Source organism: Mustela putorius, unplaced genomic scaffold, assembly GCF_011764305.1.
Source record: "Mustela putorius furo isolate JIRA1106 unplaced genomic scaffold, ASM1176430v1.1 tig00003845_pilon_pilon_pilon, whole genome shotgun sequence".
Classification (NCBI taxonomy): domain Eukaryota; kingdom Metazoa; phylum Chordata; class Mammalia; order Carnivora; family Mustelidae; genus Mustela; species Mustela putorius.
The window spans coordinates 16,122,836-16,139,598 of record NW_025421998.1 but is presented as its reverse complement, the minus strand read 5'-3'; the positions used below and the strand labels follow the sequence as shown (position 1 = coordinate 16,139,598).

The 16,763-nt window shown below is 44.3% G+C and overlaps 1 protein-coding gene across 1 annotated transcript; it reads right to left on the bottom strand.

Annotated features, from left to right (window-relative positions):
- Positions 1–762: 762 nt before the first annotated feature.
- Positions 763–13,125, bottom strand: SFRP4 (secreted frizzled related protein 4). The gene is made up of 6 exons (XM_004739496.3): positions 12,273–13,125; positions 10,938–11,018; positions 10,774–10,839; positions 7,951–8,149; positions 5,432–5,495; positions 763–3,439 (listed from the first exon to the last, which is right to left on the bottom strand). The coding sequence occupies exons 1-6, from the start codon at positions 12,715–12,717 to the stop codon at positions 3,254–3,256; spliced, it is 1,041 nt and encodes a 346-aa protein (XP_004739553.1). The 5' UTR covers positions 12,718–13,125; the 3' UTR covers positions 763–3,253.
- Between the last annotated feature and the right edge of the window lie 3,638 nt (positions 13,126–16,763).

The following is a 16,763-nucleotide window of genomic DNA, read 5'->3' as shown; positions in this document are numbered from 1 at the left end:
GGTTAACCTATTTATCCAAATTCTCATGTGTCTAAAAAAGAAGGCTGGACTGAGGAGAAATCTACTGGCATGTCTGCTACACCCTGATTCTTTGGTGTCTCTAGCTGACCAGTTATATTAGTAAATTTGATTCATTAAAAAAATTGAGGAGGTTGCACAGGCTTTCCCCGGAAGTCTCTATCTTATCTATCATCTGTTTGTCCTCTCTACCCTCTTTGAGGGGCTTCATCACTTAGCCCCCAGCTTCTGAGCGTTTGGAGGTTGCACAGGCTTTCCCCGGAAGTCTCTATCTTATCTATCATCTGTTTGTCCTCTCTACCCTCTTTGAGGGGCTTCATCACTTAGCCCCCAGCTTCTGAGCGTTTGCAGTGTTGAGAGTGTTGTCAGGGATGGTTCACAGAGGAAGAGCAGAGCTTTGCCCAAGGCGACATCCAGTTCCCAGCTAAAATTTATACAGAAATACTGACAGGGCGAAACGGTCTTAGGATTTGGAAAGCCAGCATTTTCGCCCATTTATGGCCCCACACCCTGATGGATAATTGACACTATAATCAAGAACTTTCCTTGGTGGGCATATCCCTTGGCCCAGCAATGCTATTTAAACTGACTTACCCCGAAGAACTAATTAAGGCTGTGCACAGATATGAGTTATCAAGTCATCTATTCAGTTATTCAGTACGTTTAGTTAAGAAACATCCTGAATCCCTAATAACATCGGGGTTTGTCGAGTAATGCACACCATAGAAAACAACAGAGCCATTATAAATGGGTGGCATCAGCTTTATTGACACAAGAACTAGTCTGAATAAGAGGCTGAGTGGAGAAGGAAGGTTAATCAACAATAAGCATAATAAGCTCTTGGGTTTCCCCCCCCTCAAATCATTATATAAATGCATAGGAAACATGTGGAAAATTGTAAACCAAAATACAGTGATTACCTCTGCATAGCTATGCACAGGATTACCTAGGATTTTAATTCCACTATTTGTACTTTATGCATTTATTAAATACTTTATAGAAAATACATGTTTACCATCTTATTGAAAGACCAATACAATTATTGAAAAAAAATGCCTGCATTTGTCCTTAATTATGAGATTTGCTGATCCAAATATTGTGAAATAAGTTATTTTATTCTCACTAAATAACCCAACTCTCAAACAAGTCTCATTTCAATGTCTCAGCTTTCCTTTCCATATATTTTTATTTAACTCCTCTCACATGTATTTCGATAGAGAAAATATTCAAGGGAGAGAAGGATATTTTTGGTTTTCACACAAAGGCCACCATCATCCTTGACATGTTACTCTCAGTGTGGGCTGCTGTTCATTTTTGACTTTCTCAAAATAAATAAAGCGAGTGGCCTGGTTCATCTTTTGTCGATTAAGCAAGTGGATATATGTGCATGGTTACATATTATCTAACGTATAAACATGCTTAGTTAAGAATTGTGTAAGGTGTTAATGTTCCTCTTGAAGTACTACATTTCATCTAATATTCAGTACATGATTTCAGTTAAATATTTAAAGTAAACAGTGTTTAAATATGTAGTCCTCTTCAAACTCTTAATCTCTTCAGTATTGTACTTAAAGTGTTGACTTTTGCTTACATATGTGTTTTGTCTCCACTTCCGGGGAAAGCTCCATTTCCGATTCCCCTCCCCGGAGAATCCCTACAATGCTGAGGAGGTAGGCTAGGCTGCCAATGCCTCATAATGACCTCCTGTGGGTTTCTTTGGTGTGGTGCTATGCGGAACCTTCTCCAGCTTTCCTTAAGGGCCAGTGAAGTTTGACCTTTAATGGAGCAGCAACATACACTAGTACACTGTTGGTACCTTTGTGTGGGTCCCTCTCCTGGACTCCTTTAACTCCACCACCCTGCAGTGGTGACAACGGAGAGGGCAGCCCATGCCTGCATTCTTATTAACCCCATTTCTCCACTTCCTCCTGGGTTTACGCAACCCACTCTCTTCGGTGTCCCGATGGCTACGGAGATGAGAGGAGATTGTGTGTCTAATGATCTTGTGTGAGCACGACATGTCACTTCCCGCCTTCTGTGGGATGCAGGGATATTGGGAAAGCTAAAGGAGATATTATACTTCAGCTTTCAGATTGTTCCTCCACCTCCTCGAATGGAAAAGTGACTATAGTTGCCTTTCCGAGCACAGAGCTGGTGTGTGGCTGGGGTACCAGCGTCGGCTGAGAACCAGGGACTTTGGAGTCCTGGTCCCCAACCCCCCGCCCCACCCCTGCCCCCGCATTGGGCCCATGGCACCTTTGCAGGCACCGGCTATCTGCAGACAGAAAATTTTCTCAGGCTTGGCATCAAGGTACCTGGGGTGTCCTGGGAGATGACATGAGCACCACGTCCACGGATGTGAAATTCTCTGGGGGTTGAGTTACTGGTACATGAATCATAATAGGAGAAATGAACTCTTGTTTCTGGTGCTACATAAGCATTGCTAATGAGAAGCATCATGACAATGAATTCAGCACCTTTCCACCCATGGCATGGCAGCCGGGAAACAAGAATCCAGATGCACTGTGCCTGCCTTTCCCTTTTATTGCCTTAGTTATCATTATTATTTTTTTAGTTTCCAAAGTTTCTGGCTAAAAATGAGCTAAAGGGGTTCTTTGTAAAATAAAATAAAATAAAATAAAATTTTCCACATTCTGCTTTTTCTAAGTTATTCAAAAATTCTCTTTTATCACAATGAAATGAAATTCTTCCTCAAACAACAAACACATAAGGCTCTTTGGGACATTTATTCAGTTTTTCCACTTTCCTCCTTAGAATCATTGTATTTCCAATCCCATCTTAAAATATCACGAACCTTCTAACAACACAAGTCAAACCGAAATAAAACATATCGTAAAAAAAAAAAAAATGGGTGTTTTGTTTGTAATATGGCATTTATTTTCCAATGCACATATTAGGTCAAATGTAAGAACCAAAGCGTCTTTCCCACACACAGAGATCTCCCAGGGTAGGCACCGCGAAGGCCACTCTGCATGCCGCGAGCAGCTTTGTCCACCCGCGTTCAGCTTTCATATACCTTCCACACCAAAGGACATACCTACCACTACGGTTTGTGGTGGCTTGAGAAGAAAAATGGAAGCAGATCATTAAGAAAAATGCCGCAAGATGTGTCTATGGGGAGCGCTGTAGTTGTTAAGGCAAGGGGAGCGGGCCCTCCCCCAGGCTGGGCGGCACCTGGCCTCATCCTGGGAGGCAGTTCCAGAAAGCAGCAGGCTCACACTCTTTTTGGGTTTGTTCTCTTTTGGGCACTCCTAGCTTTAATGGTCTTCTTGGGGGTAGCTGGCTTGGGAGCGGGCGGCTTTCCCTTTGGTTTTGGGGTGTTGCTACGACTGGTCCGCCCGGCTGTTCGCTTCTTGTCCTGAACAGTCCTGCGCTGTTCCTGCAGCCTCTCTTCCCACTGCTGGGAAACAAGGTGCAAATGTGACCATCATGTACACCTCACTGTGTAATGCTGCTGAATGGACGTCAGAACTGATGCCACTGTTTTCCCTGTAATAGTTGCGTCATGACAACAGAGATCGAGATCGCCACCCTGCTTTGCCGAGCACTTCGCGTACACCAGAGGATTTGAAAAGCACTCAGGATGGGATAAAGTCCTGATACCCATTCATTTTACGGAAACTCCCGACAGCCCTGCTAGGTGGACACCATGGTCATGACCAGGAAACAGGCGCGCAGAGCTCCTTTGCAGCCGTCACAGAGCGACAAATACCAGAGCTCGGATTCAAATTCACCAGTCTGACCGCAGGGCCCACGTCCCCAGGCTGTGCTACTTTTGCCCCATCACCCTGCAATGCGACATTCCTGCCCAGCAAGGCCTTCTGAAGAGGCTGGGACATGGCTGAGAGCAGAAGTCTATCCAGCCCCACCCAGAAAGCCAGGGGGTCTCCCAGCGCATTTCTGGGTGGGCTCACCTTATTCTCCCCCACCCAAAGGAGGACAGAAGCCCGTCCCACCTCTAGTCATCCACTCAAGCGTTAGCCACCCGGACCCGATGAGAGATGAGACTTTCTGGAGAGTTGTTTCCTTGACAGAAAAGGACTTTCTGCTTTTAATATAAAGAAATACTATTCATTTAAACAGCAGCATGGAAGAAAACCTGAAAAAGTGAGTCCACTTGAATAGACAATGCCTTTTATTATAACCTAACGCCCCTGCTTTGTTAGAGTATATTTCATTCAGCAAGAGTTGGAGCAAGACCGCAGGCTGGGTATCATCCGAGGCACTAGAAATGCAGGGAAAGGAGAGACATGGTCTCCACCCTCCCAGGGCACAATTCTAGTCTGTTCTGGAATAATCAGCTCATCACGTCTGCTGTTATGGGGTGCTTCAAATTCTCACGGAAGCATATTACAATATTTGCTGCAAAAGTGAACGGCCCAAACAGCTAGGATTCCCGAAAGCTTGCTTTCCCCTCAGGTCCTTATGGTGGATGTGCTTTCTACATTGATGCTTCTACTCTACTGTAGTCTTGGAAACTGGATCATGCTAGAATTTTCTGTCCAGTAAGGCTAAGTGCCCTTCTGAGCAGTTCCTGAGTTTTTCGCTCAGATGTGACCGTCATGTTATTCCGAAATGCATGGAGTGGGAGAGGCTGTGTTCAAACCACCTTCTCCATAAGCCGGTATTAATGTAGACTTTTCCCTTGCAAACTGAGAGGCCACAGGCCATTCTAACACCTTTTGTGAACCTGAAAACACAAATTCTCCTAGATATATCTAAACGTATTTTCAGGACAGGGGACTCTTTAACCATTTCCAGCCAATGACCTGATTTCTTTAGCTCTGGTGTGATCTCATACCTCTGGGCAAAAAAATTATTTTAACACCTTTAATTGAATTACCAATATTTCAATTAATTAATTAATATGTTACCACTAAAATCATGGATTTGGCTACAAAATGATTACAATTTGTAGATAATTGATTTTGACAAATGTCATTATAAATATCTCAAATACAAGGAAAGATTATGCTTTGTACAGAGACGGCATGAATTTTAAAATTGTGTATTCACACCCTTACGTGTCTATGCCTGTTTTAAGCCCTGTGGTTGTTAATTCTGGTCAAGTACCTTACTGATTTTGCTAAAATAGTTAAATGAAATACCACAAAGAAAATTTTAAAAAAAAAACAACACCTAATTTAATCTGGAAATAACCAGTCGATCAGTATTGAATGCAAACAAATCCCTCTGAAGCTGAAGAGAGGTTCCTGCTACAACTTCAAAGTCAGAATAGCTGGGCTCTTTACTTATTCAAAAGATAAATAGTGCTGCTATTGCAGGCTCCCCTGAGAGTCTGGAGATGGAAGAACGTGAAGAATCCTCCAGCTTAGAGAATTTCTTCACATGCCCTTAACCCCATATCCTTAGTGTTGCCATTTATACTTACTATGGATCTTTTACTGAGTTGATCTCTCCATTTTTCAACTAAACAGTTTTCAAGAAGCATCATCCTGAGAAAAAGAAATTGATCTTGAGCCATTCTGATTATGAAAGGAAAAAGTTGAAAAATACAAAAAACTATAAAAAACCAAAATTCTTTATAACCCTTAACTCTACAATCCACATAACCACCATTCATATTTTACTAGCATTTCCTTTTATTCTTTCTTGTACTTATACATATATTTGAATCACACTGTATATTTAGATCAGACTGTATATTTTTTACCATTCTATTTACACATTTTCTCACATAATTAGACTAATTTAAAAATACAGCTTTAATAACCATAAAATATTTCAACAACGATATGCATAATACACTTGGGCCTTTCTCTGCTATTGAACCTCCATTTGCTTAGCTACTATTGCCAGCGTTGTGTTGAATGTCCTTATGTATATATGTGTGTGTGTGTGTGTGTGTGCACTGACTTATTATTGCCTTAGGCCAGATTTCTGAAAGTAGAATTATTGGGTCAAAGACTATGTCTTTTTCCAAAGCTTTCCATGCACAGTGCCAAACTGTTTTCAGAATGGTTGAACTTTCATTCCAAAAATTTTTTATTTGGATTGCAGAATTAAAGAGGTAAATGTATTTACTAATTGTATTTCTTCTGGAACTTGTCCATATAGATTTATGTACACATTTTTTATATATTGTAGCCTTAATGTGTCAAATATGAACTCTTTATAGAGGAAGGTTACTATTCCTTTGTCATAATTATTGCAAGTATTTTTCTTAATATTTTTTGTCCTTTTTGGGTGATTTGTATGTCCATGATATTATGTCATCAAAATTATGTATTGACATTTTCCCCTTGTAATTTCTTCTAATTAATTTCATGTTTGCAAAGTACTTTGTCATTCAGATTTCACATATCTATTCACCTAATTTTGTCCTCTATTGTTACATTTTAAAAATATCTCTTTAATCCATTTGAAATTTATTTTATAGTACAGCTTAAAGTGAAAATAGGTACTAGTTTTCCAAATAAAAATACTTGCAACATTTACTAAATAATATATTCATGTCCAATTGATTTACCTTATCTCCTTCATAAGTTATTTTGTGCATTAGAATCTGTTTCAAGTCTGCTTCCTCTGTGTTATTTACCTATATGTGTACTCCTGCCCCACGCGGCTTTAGCAAGTGTAGCTTTGTACCAGTTTTCTGTTTCTCCTAAGGCAGGTCTCCTTTCAAAAGGTATTTTCAATCATCTCCTTTACACGCCCTTGCCCATTTTGTTCTTCCAAATGATCATCAGCATCATTTGTGAAGACCTAAGTCCCAGTCATTCAAAAATATTTTTACTGGTATTTTCATCAGAATTACATTAAGTCTACAAGCAAATAGAAAGGATGACAGGAAAGCGGTTATTTAATTCATTTATAATCCATTCATCTGTCCCAGTAGGATTTAATGACGAACGGTCCGGAACGTTCCCAGAACGGCATCTCATCCTGCAGCAGATACAAATATCTGGGCAAGAGATGAGCCCAGAAACATTCAATCAACCCTCATTCACTCAGCTTCTTTAGAGAGACAAGCTATCAAGCCAAGAACAGCTTTAAAGCCAAGAACACAAGGTGGCATAGGTGATGTGAGGAGGGTACCCAAGTACTGATAAGGTACAGATCGAGGAAGTAGTCAAGTGAGTCAGTTTCAAAAGGGGTTTTGGAGAGATAGTCCATTGCTGTATCCAGAGGAAACCGATGAGCATTAATGACAGGGAATCGAAGGGAAGACAGGTTCTATAAAAAAGGAGTCACTTTGTTGGAGATATAGCCTGCAGCAGGTTATGGCGTCCTTCCTGGAACCTGGTCTGCAGAGTTCGATTTTTCCATTACAAGGAATGTACCAATATATAAAAAGATGTGAAGGAAAGAGAGGTAGGGAGGCACACTCCCAGCTAGAGATAAGTGTATATGTGTGTGTGAGTGTGACTGTGTATGTGGGTGTGTGTGCAATGGTATATCAAACAAATACTGTACATTTATATTGCATATAAGGAAAACATGGACCTGTCATCTCAAATGGCCAACGTTACTAGAGCTGTAAGTTATTAAAGAGCTCTTAAGAAATATTCATGATTTGCCACACTAAGATTGATTCAAGGTTTGAGAAGAACTGTTTTAACTCATAGCAATTTTTCTGCTAAATTTTTGAAGTTGCTTAATGAATTCCAAAATTGATTTTTAAGGATTCCCTTCAAATACTCCTATTTTCCTTAATGCCACGAGGAAGTCAATGATATTTAGGATATGTGATATGGCAACAGTGGCATGTATTAAAATTATTTATTTATTTATTTATTTATTTATTTATTTGGTTGTCTTTTTAAAAAAAGATCTACGGGTGCCCCCCCCGCTTTTTTTTTTTTTTTTTTTTTTAATAAGCCATCCCTGCTAAATGAGATTCACGCTTCTAGAAGCAGTGTGCAGTTGCTTCCGCCCCTTTGTGCCTACCTGGAACGCCACTCGTAACACATGATGAGAACGTCTTGGTGGGGCAGGATGTGAGGGCACTGGCAGGAAGAATTGGTGATGAGTGGGACCTGCGTTCGTGGGATGGGGGACAAGGACTTGAAGATCTCTTTCACGTCCACCACGGTGGTCACTTCGTTACAGCCGCTCCTCTGCACAGCTTTTATCTTGGCGTGAATGACTGCGATTTAAGAAAAGTGAGAGCAGCGTTTGATGGTGCCTTTGGAGACAAAGAAGGATGATGTCTTCGCGCCAACTCCTGAGCCTCTCTTAAAGAATCCCTCCTGTAATTATGGTCATGTCCAAGCTGCCCAGACGCAGGCAAGGAGCCCACACAATCACACTGTCTGCATTGTCTTTCAAGTCCCGGACCAGCGGGCTCCGTCTGGGCTGTGCCTCCGGCTGGGTGACTGCTCGGATGGGGCGGCAGCTAGGATGTGAATAGAGACTCTCATGCATTGTTCACAGGCTTAAAATCTTACGGTTAGTCTCCTTTGTTTGTATGTTTGTTGGCTCAAGTCATATCTGGAAATTCATGTCAGGAACGTGAATAAAAATCTCACAGAAATGAGTATTTGCTGATCCTTTGCCTTGTGAGGATCTGAAGTGAAGATCATGTGTTTGAGAGTTCAGAAGCCGCTTTTTCAAAGACATATTATGAGAGAGAGAGAGAGAGAGAGCGCATGAAGGGGGAGCAACAGAGAGAGAGGAGAGAGAATCTCAGGCAGACTCCCCGCTGAGCCCAAGGTCATGAGATCATGACCAAGCAGAAATCAAGAGTTGGGCGCTCAGCCCACTGAGCCACCCAGGCGCCCCTCCGAAGCCACTTGAAAGTTTGTTTGGTGCAACCATCCGTCTGATGCTGGAACTTCCTCTCTTCCAAAGGAAGTTATTAAAGTCATAACATTTCTGAACTGGAAGGAGTCTCTGAAGATAACCGCTCTCAATCCTTTAATTGTGCCGACTGTCAAAGCCAGGTCTGCGGTGAGCAGAAGTCTAACTCTTATTACAGATGGCTGTTAACATCACTGTCCCTGATACAACTTTAAATTCTGTCTCTTTTGGTTCCTTGCTATTACTGCCTTCCACGGAATTGTAATCAGCCTAGCATGGATCTGTCTTGGATTCCGTCCTAGAAAGCTGGTTTATGAAGAAGCCAAAGGACTTAAATAGAAAACGGTTTCATCATCAAAGTAGTTCAGGGAGAACAGCAAGACAGTGAAGCTAGGGTTAGTAAGGAGGGCTTGTTAGTGCCAGATGAGGGACAAAGTAGATTAGATTAAGACAAAACCTACAAAGAACAATTTTAAACAATAATAATGGAAGCTACTGGAAAAGATAGTTGTTTTTTTGTTTGTTTGTTCAGTTGAGTTACCCACATTGGCTGTGTATAATCTTAAATCTTACAATTCAAATAAGAGTTATTTTTTCAGACTTTTAAATGGCCATGCTTTCCCTACTTACACATGTGATATATCGCATAAAGTTCAGGATTTAAAATTTCAGTCTGAATTACAGAAAACAAAGTTAACAAATAAAATAACACTTTCGCCAAAACAGTTCCTGTTCTTTCAGCAGAAGTAATTTAAAAGATGCAAATGAACATAAAGGAGTCCAAACAGATATTTTAAAAGAACCTATTTGGGGGGAGACTGGTTGGCTCAGTTGTTAAGTATCTGCCTTCGGCTCAGGTCATGATCCCAGGATCCTTGGATCAAGTCCCGCATCGGGCTCCCTGCTCGGTGGGAGGCCTGTTTCTCCCTCTCCCTCTCCCACTCCCCCTGCTTGTGTTCTCTCGATCTCTGCCAAATAAATAAATAAATAAGATCTTTTAAAAAAAAAAGAAGGTATTTTTAATTAAATTTACTTTCAAATGGTAATAGAATTAAATTTACTTAAAAAAATTAAAAATAGCTGATTCATCGAACAATGTGCTGACTGTTCTTTCCAGTAAGAGGACTATTTTTTAACATCTTAATTTTATTTTATTTTTTTCAGTGTTCCAAGATTTATGCACCACACCCAGTGCTCCATGTAATACGTGCCCTCCTTAATACCCACCACCAGGCTCACCCATCCTCCACCCTCTCCCTTCCAAAACCCTCAGTTTGTTTCTCAGAGTCAATAGTCTCTCATCCTTCATATCCCCAATCACCTTCCCTTTCCTTCTCCTAATGTCCTCCATGTTATTCCTTATGCTCCACAAGTAAGTGAAACTGTATGATAATTGACTTTCTCTGCTTGACTTATTTCATTCAGCATTATCTTCTCCAGTCCCATCCATGTTGATGCAAAAGTTGGGTATTCATCCTTTCTGATGGCAGCATAATATTCCATTGTATATACGGACCATATGAGAAGAGGACATTTAAACTATGTCAATACTTGTACATATTTTCTCGTAATGCCTTTAAGATGTTAAATACTTACAGATGTTTATAGGTAAAAAGAAACATGGGTGGGTCTTAGTTCTTGGGCCCCTGGACCTGAGATAATGCAACCCATGGATCACGCACCCATCCTTCAGGAAACCTCAGGAAGACAACAGGTCAGGTGGGCTGGCCTGGCTGATTGGCCCATCTCCCCAAGACAAGTAGGAACTCGATAGCAAATTTGCACTCTGACCCACATCACTGTTCTCCCTGGGTAAGCTACTTTGGTTTTCCTTAGTTTACACAGAAAAGCAAGGCACTTGACAGTTGTCTTTGTGCCATGGAGAACCCAGGGAACCACTTGGTCATCATCTTTGTGGCTGGCGTTGTAATGTGCCAAGTCCCCAAGTGAACGGCTGCATCAGTGACTTACCGTAGCTGTAGTTTTTGCTCAGATATGTCGCCAGAGTGGGCTTCACCTTCTTGCACTTGCACCGGTCTGAAGGAGATGAAAGAGAGACAAGAAGTTGGAAAAAGTGTCCCAAAAACCACTCTGGGGAGGAGACAAAGAGGGAACCTCAAGGAGAAAGAACTCACCAGGGCTTAGGCGTTTACAGTCCACATCCAGAGGCCTTTCCTGAACCATCATGTCTGGTGTGATGTCTATCCACTTAGCATCTGAAACACAGAGCCGCACGGGTGTGGTCAGTCACTTAGCCTGTTCACCCAGCTGGAATAAAGAACCATCTGGAAGACACACACTAGCATAGCATCACAAAAGAATAATACTACATTGTAAAAGGGGCATGTGATTTTCAACTCTCTCTTTCATACAAACATTCCTGGGCTTAGGAAAAAAGACTTTTGAGTGAGATTTTTTTGCCCATCGAGCAAACTGATGTGAATGTGCGTCCATTTGACTTGGCTGATACACACAGCTAACTTCCCTTCCAAATCCATTTTAAAATGTTGGTTTTTCCAAGTTGACAGTTGACCCTAATCAAAATATCCAGAACATTTCCAAATCACCACTTCTCCTTTTGCAGTGCAGAAACAGTCCACAGCTAAATAAACCTCCCGAAAAGCATAACCTTCTATCATTTACATAATGTAAGCAATAAATTTTTTTTTCCTGAAGCTTTGAATTAGACAGGAGTTTCAATTTTCTCTTCACTTTACTTCTCCTTCATGTGTTGGGCAATACTCTGAGCTAGAACCTCAGAAACTACACTAAGGCAACACCATAATCTCTTTAAATGTGCAGGAACCTGGGTCAGGGATAAAGGCATGGAAAATATTCTTAGATTTCATTTCAAGAAATGAATTTAAACTTGCTCCTTCATCCTAGAAAAGCAATAAAATTAAAAAAAAAAAGAAGCAAAAGTTGATATCCAGTTAACTAAGAGGTCACAGGCATTGACCATGAAACAGACATCACAATTTTTCAGAACGATTAAATTTACAAAGGGCACTCCTGGTGGGGAGTGATGACCGGTACCGAATTTTTCCGCAAGAGTTTTCAAGAGCTAACACTAACTGGAGAATTCCCGTGGGACCGTTTGCAGGACTCAAGGATACACGCCAAGTGCTTAACTCCGGCCCAGACCCATCCTATGCCCCACCTATACACGTGTTTGCTGCCGCTGTTCTCTCACTGTCAATGACAATGCCCTCCATGGTTCTCTCTACAAACACTCCTCACCCCGCACACACACATAGTCTATGGACGTGGTATGCTTCAGTTCCCGAAATTCCCCTAGGGAAACCAGACTTTACCCCAAAGTCAGATCACCAGCCCTTCCCACCTCCTCCAACCCTCGGAAGTGGGACGGGGGACTGACTGCCCAGCCAATGGCATCGGGAGAAGCCGGCGCCAGGTTCTCAGACGGCAAGAATGCCCCTCGCCCCCTCGGTCCTTCCCCTCGGCCTCACCCTCGGGGAGGTCGGTGACGATGGCTTCCGGCGAGATGCACACGCCGCGATCGTAGACGGGTAGCTCGTCGCAGGCCAGGCTCTCGGGCCAGCTGTGGTTGTACATCTTCATGAGGGGCTCGCAGTCGTCGCGCGCGCGCTGGCACACCGACTTGCACGGCTTGATGGGGTCGTGCAGGAACTCCAGCGTGCAGATGGGCGCGTACATGGCGCAGAGGAAGAAGCGCAGCACCGAGCTACAGTTCACGTCCACCAGCTCCTCGTACTGCTCGATGGCTAGGATGGCGTTCTCCTGCGTGCTGTGGTGCAGGTGGTTGGGCATCCGCGTGATGTTCCAGGGCATGTGCCGGCACATGGGGATGCGCACCGCCTCGCAGGGCGCGCCGCGGACGCCGAGCGCCAGGCGCAGCCCCAGGCACAGCGCCGCCAGGACGGAGAGCAGCATGGCACTGCCCCGGCGCGCCGCCGCTCCGACAGGCACAAGGGGCCCCTGGCTTGCTGCCCCCCTAGTCTGTCGCCCTCCCTTCCACGGGGAGGAAGTCCTTCGGGGGCACGGGAGAGGCTGCCCGCGCTGCCGTCGGTAGATGTGCGGGGCCGCGGGGGCTGGCCGGGGGTATCCGGCGTCCGGCGCACCGAGCTCGAGCAGCGCCAGCCCTCAGCCTGCGGGGCGCGGACCCGCACGGGCAGCTCCAGTCCCGGACCCGGCAGCTCCGAGCGCAGCCGGCCTCGGCCATTGCGGGACCCTATTTATCCCGACACTTCCCCTGACGTGGGCCCGGAACGCTCCCTTGGCAGCGGCGGGCGCGGCGCGGGCTCCCCCTCGGCCGCCCCACCCCCCAGGCCTCTCTTTGCCGGAGCGGTGACATCATCTCCTCCGGGCCGCAGCCGCGGGCTGGAATCCTGCATTTCCCCAAAGTCCCTCCTCCTTTTTAGTCTGGCCAGTCCTTTTACTCCGCACCAAGAGACAGTCTCTGGCAGTCGTTTTGGACACCGGATCCAGGAGGGTGCAGGAGAGGATTTCAGGAGAGAGGAAGACGCTATCTGGGTCAAAGCTGAACTTTGCTCCCTCTCTGCCACATAGGTTCCCCAAGTACAGAGTTGGAGGGAAATGGGAACTTGTGCGGCCCTTTAATTCTGAACATGCTTGCTGTCCCCAGTAGGGGGCACGAGAGGCGCGGAGCGGCGAGACTACTGTGCGGCGCTGGACCGACACGTTACATAAACACATCCTCCCCCGCGCCCCCCACCAGTTGCACAGTTGGGTTTTGTTATTGTTGTGACTAGAAGACATGAATTTGGGCTCAGGCTTTTCCAGAATGGCATTTGGTCTGTACCTGCTCCAGGAACAGAACTATCTGAAGGTGCAATAATAGCATCTTCTAGTTGAGGAATGTTTTCCATCCGCCAACATTCCTCTTCCTTTTTCTCACTCCCTATTCCTCTCCCCAGCCTGAATGCAACCCAGGAGAAAACACAGAACGCCGGACTGCACAATCTGAAAGAAATTTTTTTCCCTTTTCATGCCAAGTGATTTCCAACCCAGCAGCCTAGAATTTGATTTTTTTTTTTTTTAAGATTTTATTTGTCAGAGAAAGAGAGTGCAAGTGAGCACAAGTAGGGGGAGCAGCAAGCAGTGGGAGAAGCAGGTTTCCTGCTGAGCAGGGAGCCAGGTGTGGGACTGGATCCCAGGACCCTGGGATTATGACCTGAGCTGAAGGCAGATGCTTAACAGAATGAGCCACTCAGGTGTCCCTAGAATCTTAATTTTTGATGTGCTTGAAACATCTGGTGTGCTTGAATGTTAATCTTTAAAAACATAGTTCAGGGGTATCTGGGTGGCTCAGTGGGTTAAAGCCTCTACCTTTGGCTCAGGTCATGATCTCAGGGTCCTGGGATCAAGACCCCCATCGGGCTCTCTGCTCAGCAGGGAGCCTGCTTCTCCCACCCACTGCCGTGCCCCACCCCTGCCTGCCTCTCTGCTACTTGTGATCTCTGTCAAGTAAATAAAAAACTCTTAAAAAAAAAAAAAAGAAAACATAGTTTAGGGGCTCCTGGGTGGTTGAGTCAGTTAAGTGGCTGCCTTTGGCTCAGGTCATGCTCTGGGGTTCCTGAATTGGAGCGCTGCATTAGGGTCCTTGTTCAGTCACGAGTCTCCTTTTCCCTCTGCTGCTCCCTCTGCTTATGCTCTCTCTCTTTCAAATAAATATATAAAATCTTATAAAAATTTATTTGAAAGAGAGATCACAAGCAGACAGAGAGGCAGGCAAAGAGAGAGAGGGAGAAGCAGGCTCCCTGCTAAGCAGAGAGCCCAATACAGGGCTTGATTCCAGGACCCTGAGATCATGATGTGAGCCAAAGGCAGAGGCCCAACCCAAAGAGCCACCCAGGTGCCCCTAAATAAAATCTTTTAAAAAAAACATTAAAACATAGTTCAATTAGAAATCTGATAGATTTTTTCTATTTTTTTTTGCTTTTTGTTTTTATTATTATTATTATTATTATTATTATTTTGCCTCCAAAGCTTAGACTCACAATGTTAGTTTAGTTTTAGCTCTGACCAGAACTAAGAATTAAAATAGCCCAAGGAACAAAAAATATAGCTGGCATTTTATTGAGCATTTACAATGGGCTGGGCATGGTGCTAAGCTCTTTAAATGCACTATTTTTTTTTTTTTTTTTAAGGAAACATGGTAAGTTGAGAGGACAAATGACACAAATAAATTTCAGGATTCATCCAAGGAGTTGGGTTCTATTTAGGGGAAGCCCAGAGCAGCCAAACATAGCCATGCCAACCTAGAGAGATATTTCCAGTTTCAGACAGGTCTCGAGCTCCCAGGATGCCAAACCAGGTCAATGAAATATCATGCACAGGGGATAACCCAGATGACATCCTCAGCCATTTCCAGCAGTCAAACCCAATGAGTCTAAACCCCCTGGCTTAGTGAAAAATATTTGCAGCCCCAATTTCTACAGGGGAAGAAAATACAGTTTTGAGAAACAGCGGAACCCTGGCTCCTTTTTCCTCTGAGTTGTTTGAAGAGGCAAACTTGGAAAGGGCTGTCCATGGTGCAGCCAGCTGGAGTCTGCTGTGTCTGCCCAGCAAGTACCAAGTCACAACACTGTGGGCATTGCCCTGATGTTCCCCAGGGCATGTCCTTTAAGAAGGGGTGAGGAGAATGTAAGAGGCTCTCTATGAAGATTTTTGACCCCCCTCTGAGAGGGTCCCTGGGAGCCAGTCTTTAGTGGTTCTGCTTGGGATGTGGCAGCAGTGAAGGAATCATCAGCAGGTTCTATCAACTGGCCTCTGTCTTCAGGCCCTGCCTTAGCACTCAATCTGTTACCCTGTACTTGACATTGATTTGCCCTGCCAGGTTTCTCAACCTCTGTGCTCTCAACCCTGGGGCCAGATAATTCTTTATTGGCTCCTATGCATTATGGGAAGTTTAGTAGCATCTCTGACCTCCTCTTACTAGATGCCGGTGGCAGCTTAATCCCCACCCATGATGACAATCAAAAATGTCTCTAGATATTGCCAAGGGTCTCCCCTGCTATTCTCCCCTGTGGCTTCAGTTACCACCTAGATGCCGATGGCTTCCCAAACCAGCCCTCTAGCCCTGCTGCTTTCTGGAAGTGCTTATCCAACTCTCCCTGGGATGTTCCCATCTGTGTATCCCACAGGCATCTCCGAGTCAACCAGGCCTAAACTGATTTGTCTTCTTTCTTCATTCAGGACTGAGCTCCCACTGGCCCCAACCCGAAAGCTCTTCCTCGGTGTGTACAGTCCCCATCTCTGCTCCGCCCTCTCCTGCTGCCACCGTCTCAGTGCAGATGTCACTGTCCCTCATCTGGATAATAACAGCATCTCCCTCCTCCTTCTCCCTGTCCATTCTCCACACTCACATGTGAGAAATCTTCGTAAGGCTTAAGCCTGATGATGCCCCTCCCTGGCTTTCAAGGCCCTGAGTCATCTGGCTCCAGACGACTCTCCTTAAAAGTGCTATCCTACTTTCCCTTGTCCCCATGTCCTTCATCCAGGCATGTTCTCTCCCCTTTCACCTGGCCTGCTTCCTCACTCATGAAACACACATCAACTGAAAAGATGCTATACATTTGGAAAGCAGGAGTCCTTTTTGTTTTTAAGTAGCTTCTTTTTTCTTGATTCTATATGGTACATCCTAATATTACAAAACATAAACCATAAACCCAATTAATTTACCTACCTCTAGGGTTGCGGTGTTGTCAGGTGATGGGTGAGGGTAACACTGTCACTTCAAGTGTGGCCTCAAGTGTGTCACTTCAAGTGTGTCCCTGAGTCCTATGCCCAAGGGCAAGGGCTTGTCCTCTAGTCCCCTGGCTCTATGCTAAGATTGGGGGCTTGAAAATGGTCATGATGAATGATTGATATCATTTCTTCAGGAAGGGACCCTTCTTTCAATTTCTAATTTGGAGGAAGAGGGTGTCTGTTTTGACAAACGGGCAAGCTGTGGGGGC

Coding starts and splice junctions, on each gene's coding strand:
- SFRP4 (XM_004739496.3), bottom strand. CDS start 12,717: ATGCTGCTCTCCGTCCTGGCGGCGCTGTGCCTGGGGCTGCGCCTGGCG. Junction 5,496..7,950: donor TGTTACGAGTGGCGTTCCAG/GTAGGCACAAAG, acceptor TCTTTTTCTCAG/GATGATGCTTCTTGAAAACT. Junction 3,440..5,431: donor AACTCAGTAAAAGATCCATA/GTAAGTATAAAT, acceptor CTTGTTTCCCAG/CAGTGGGAAGAGAGGCTGCA.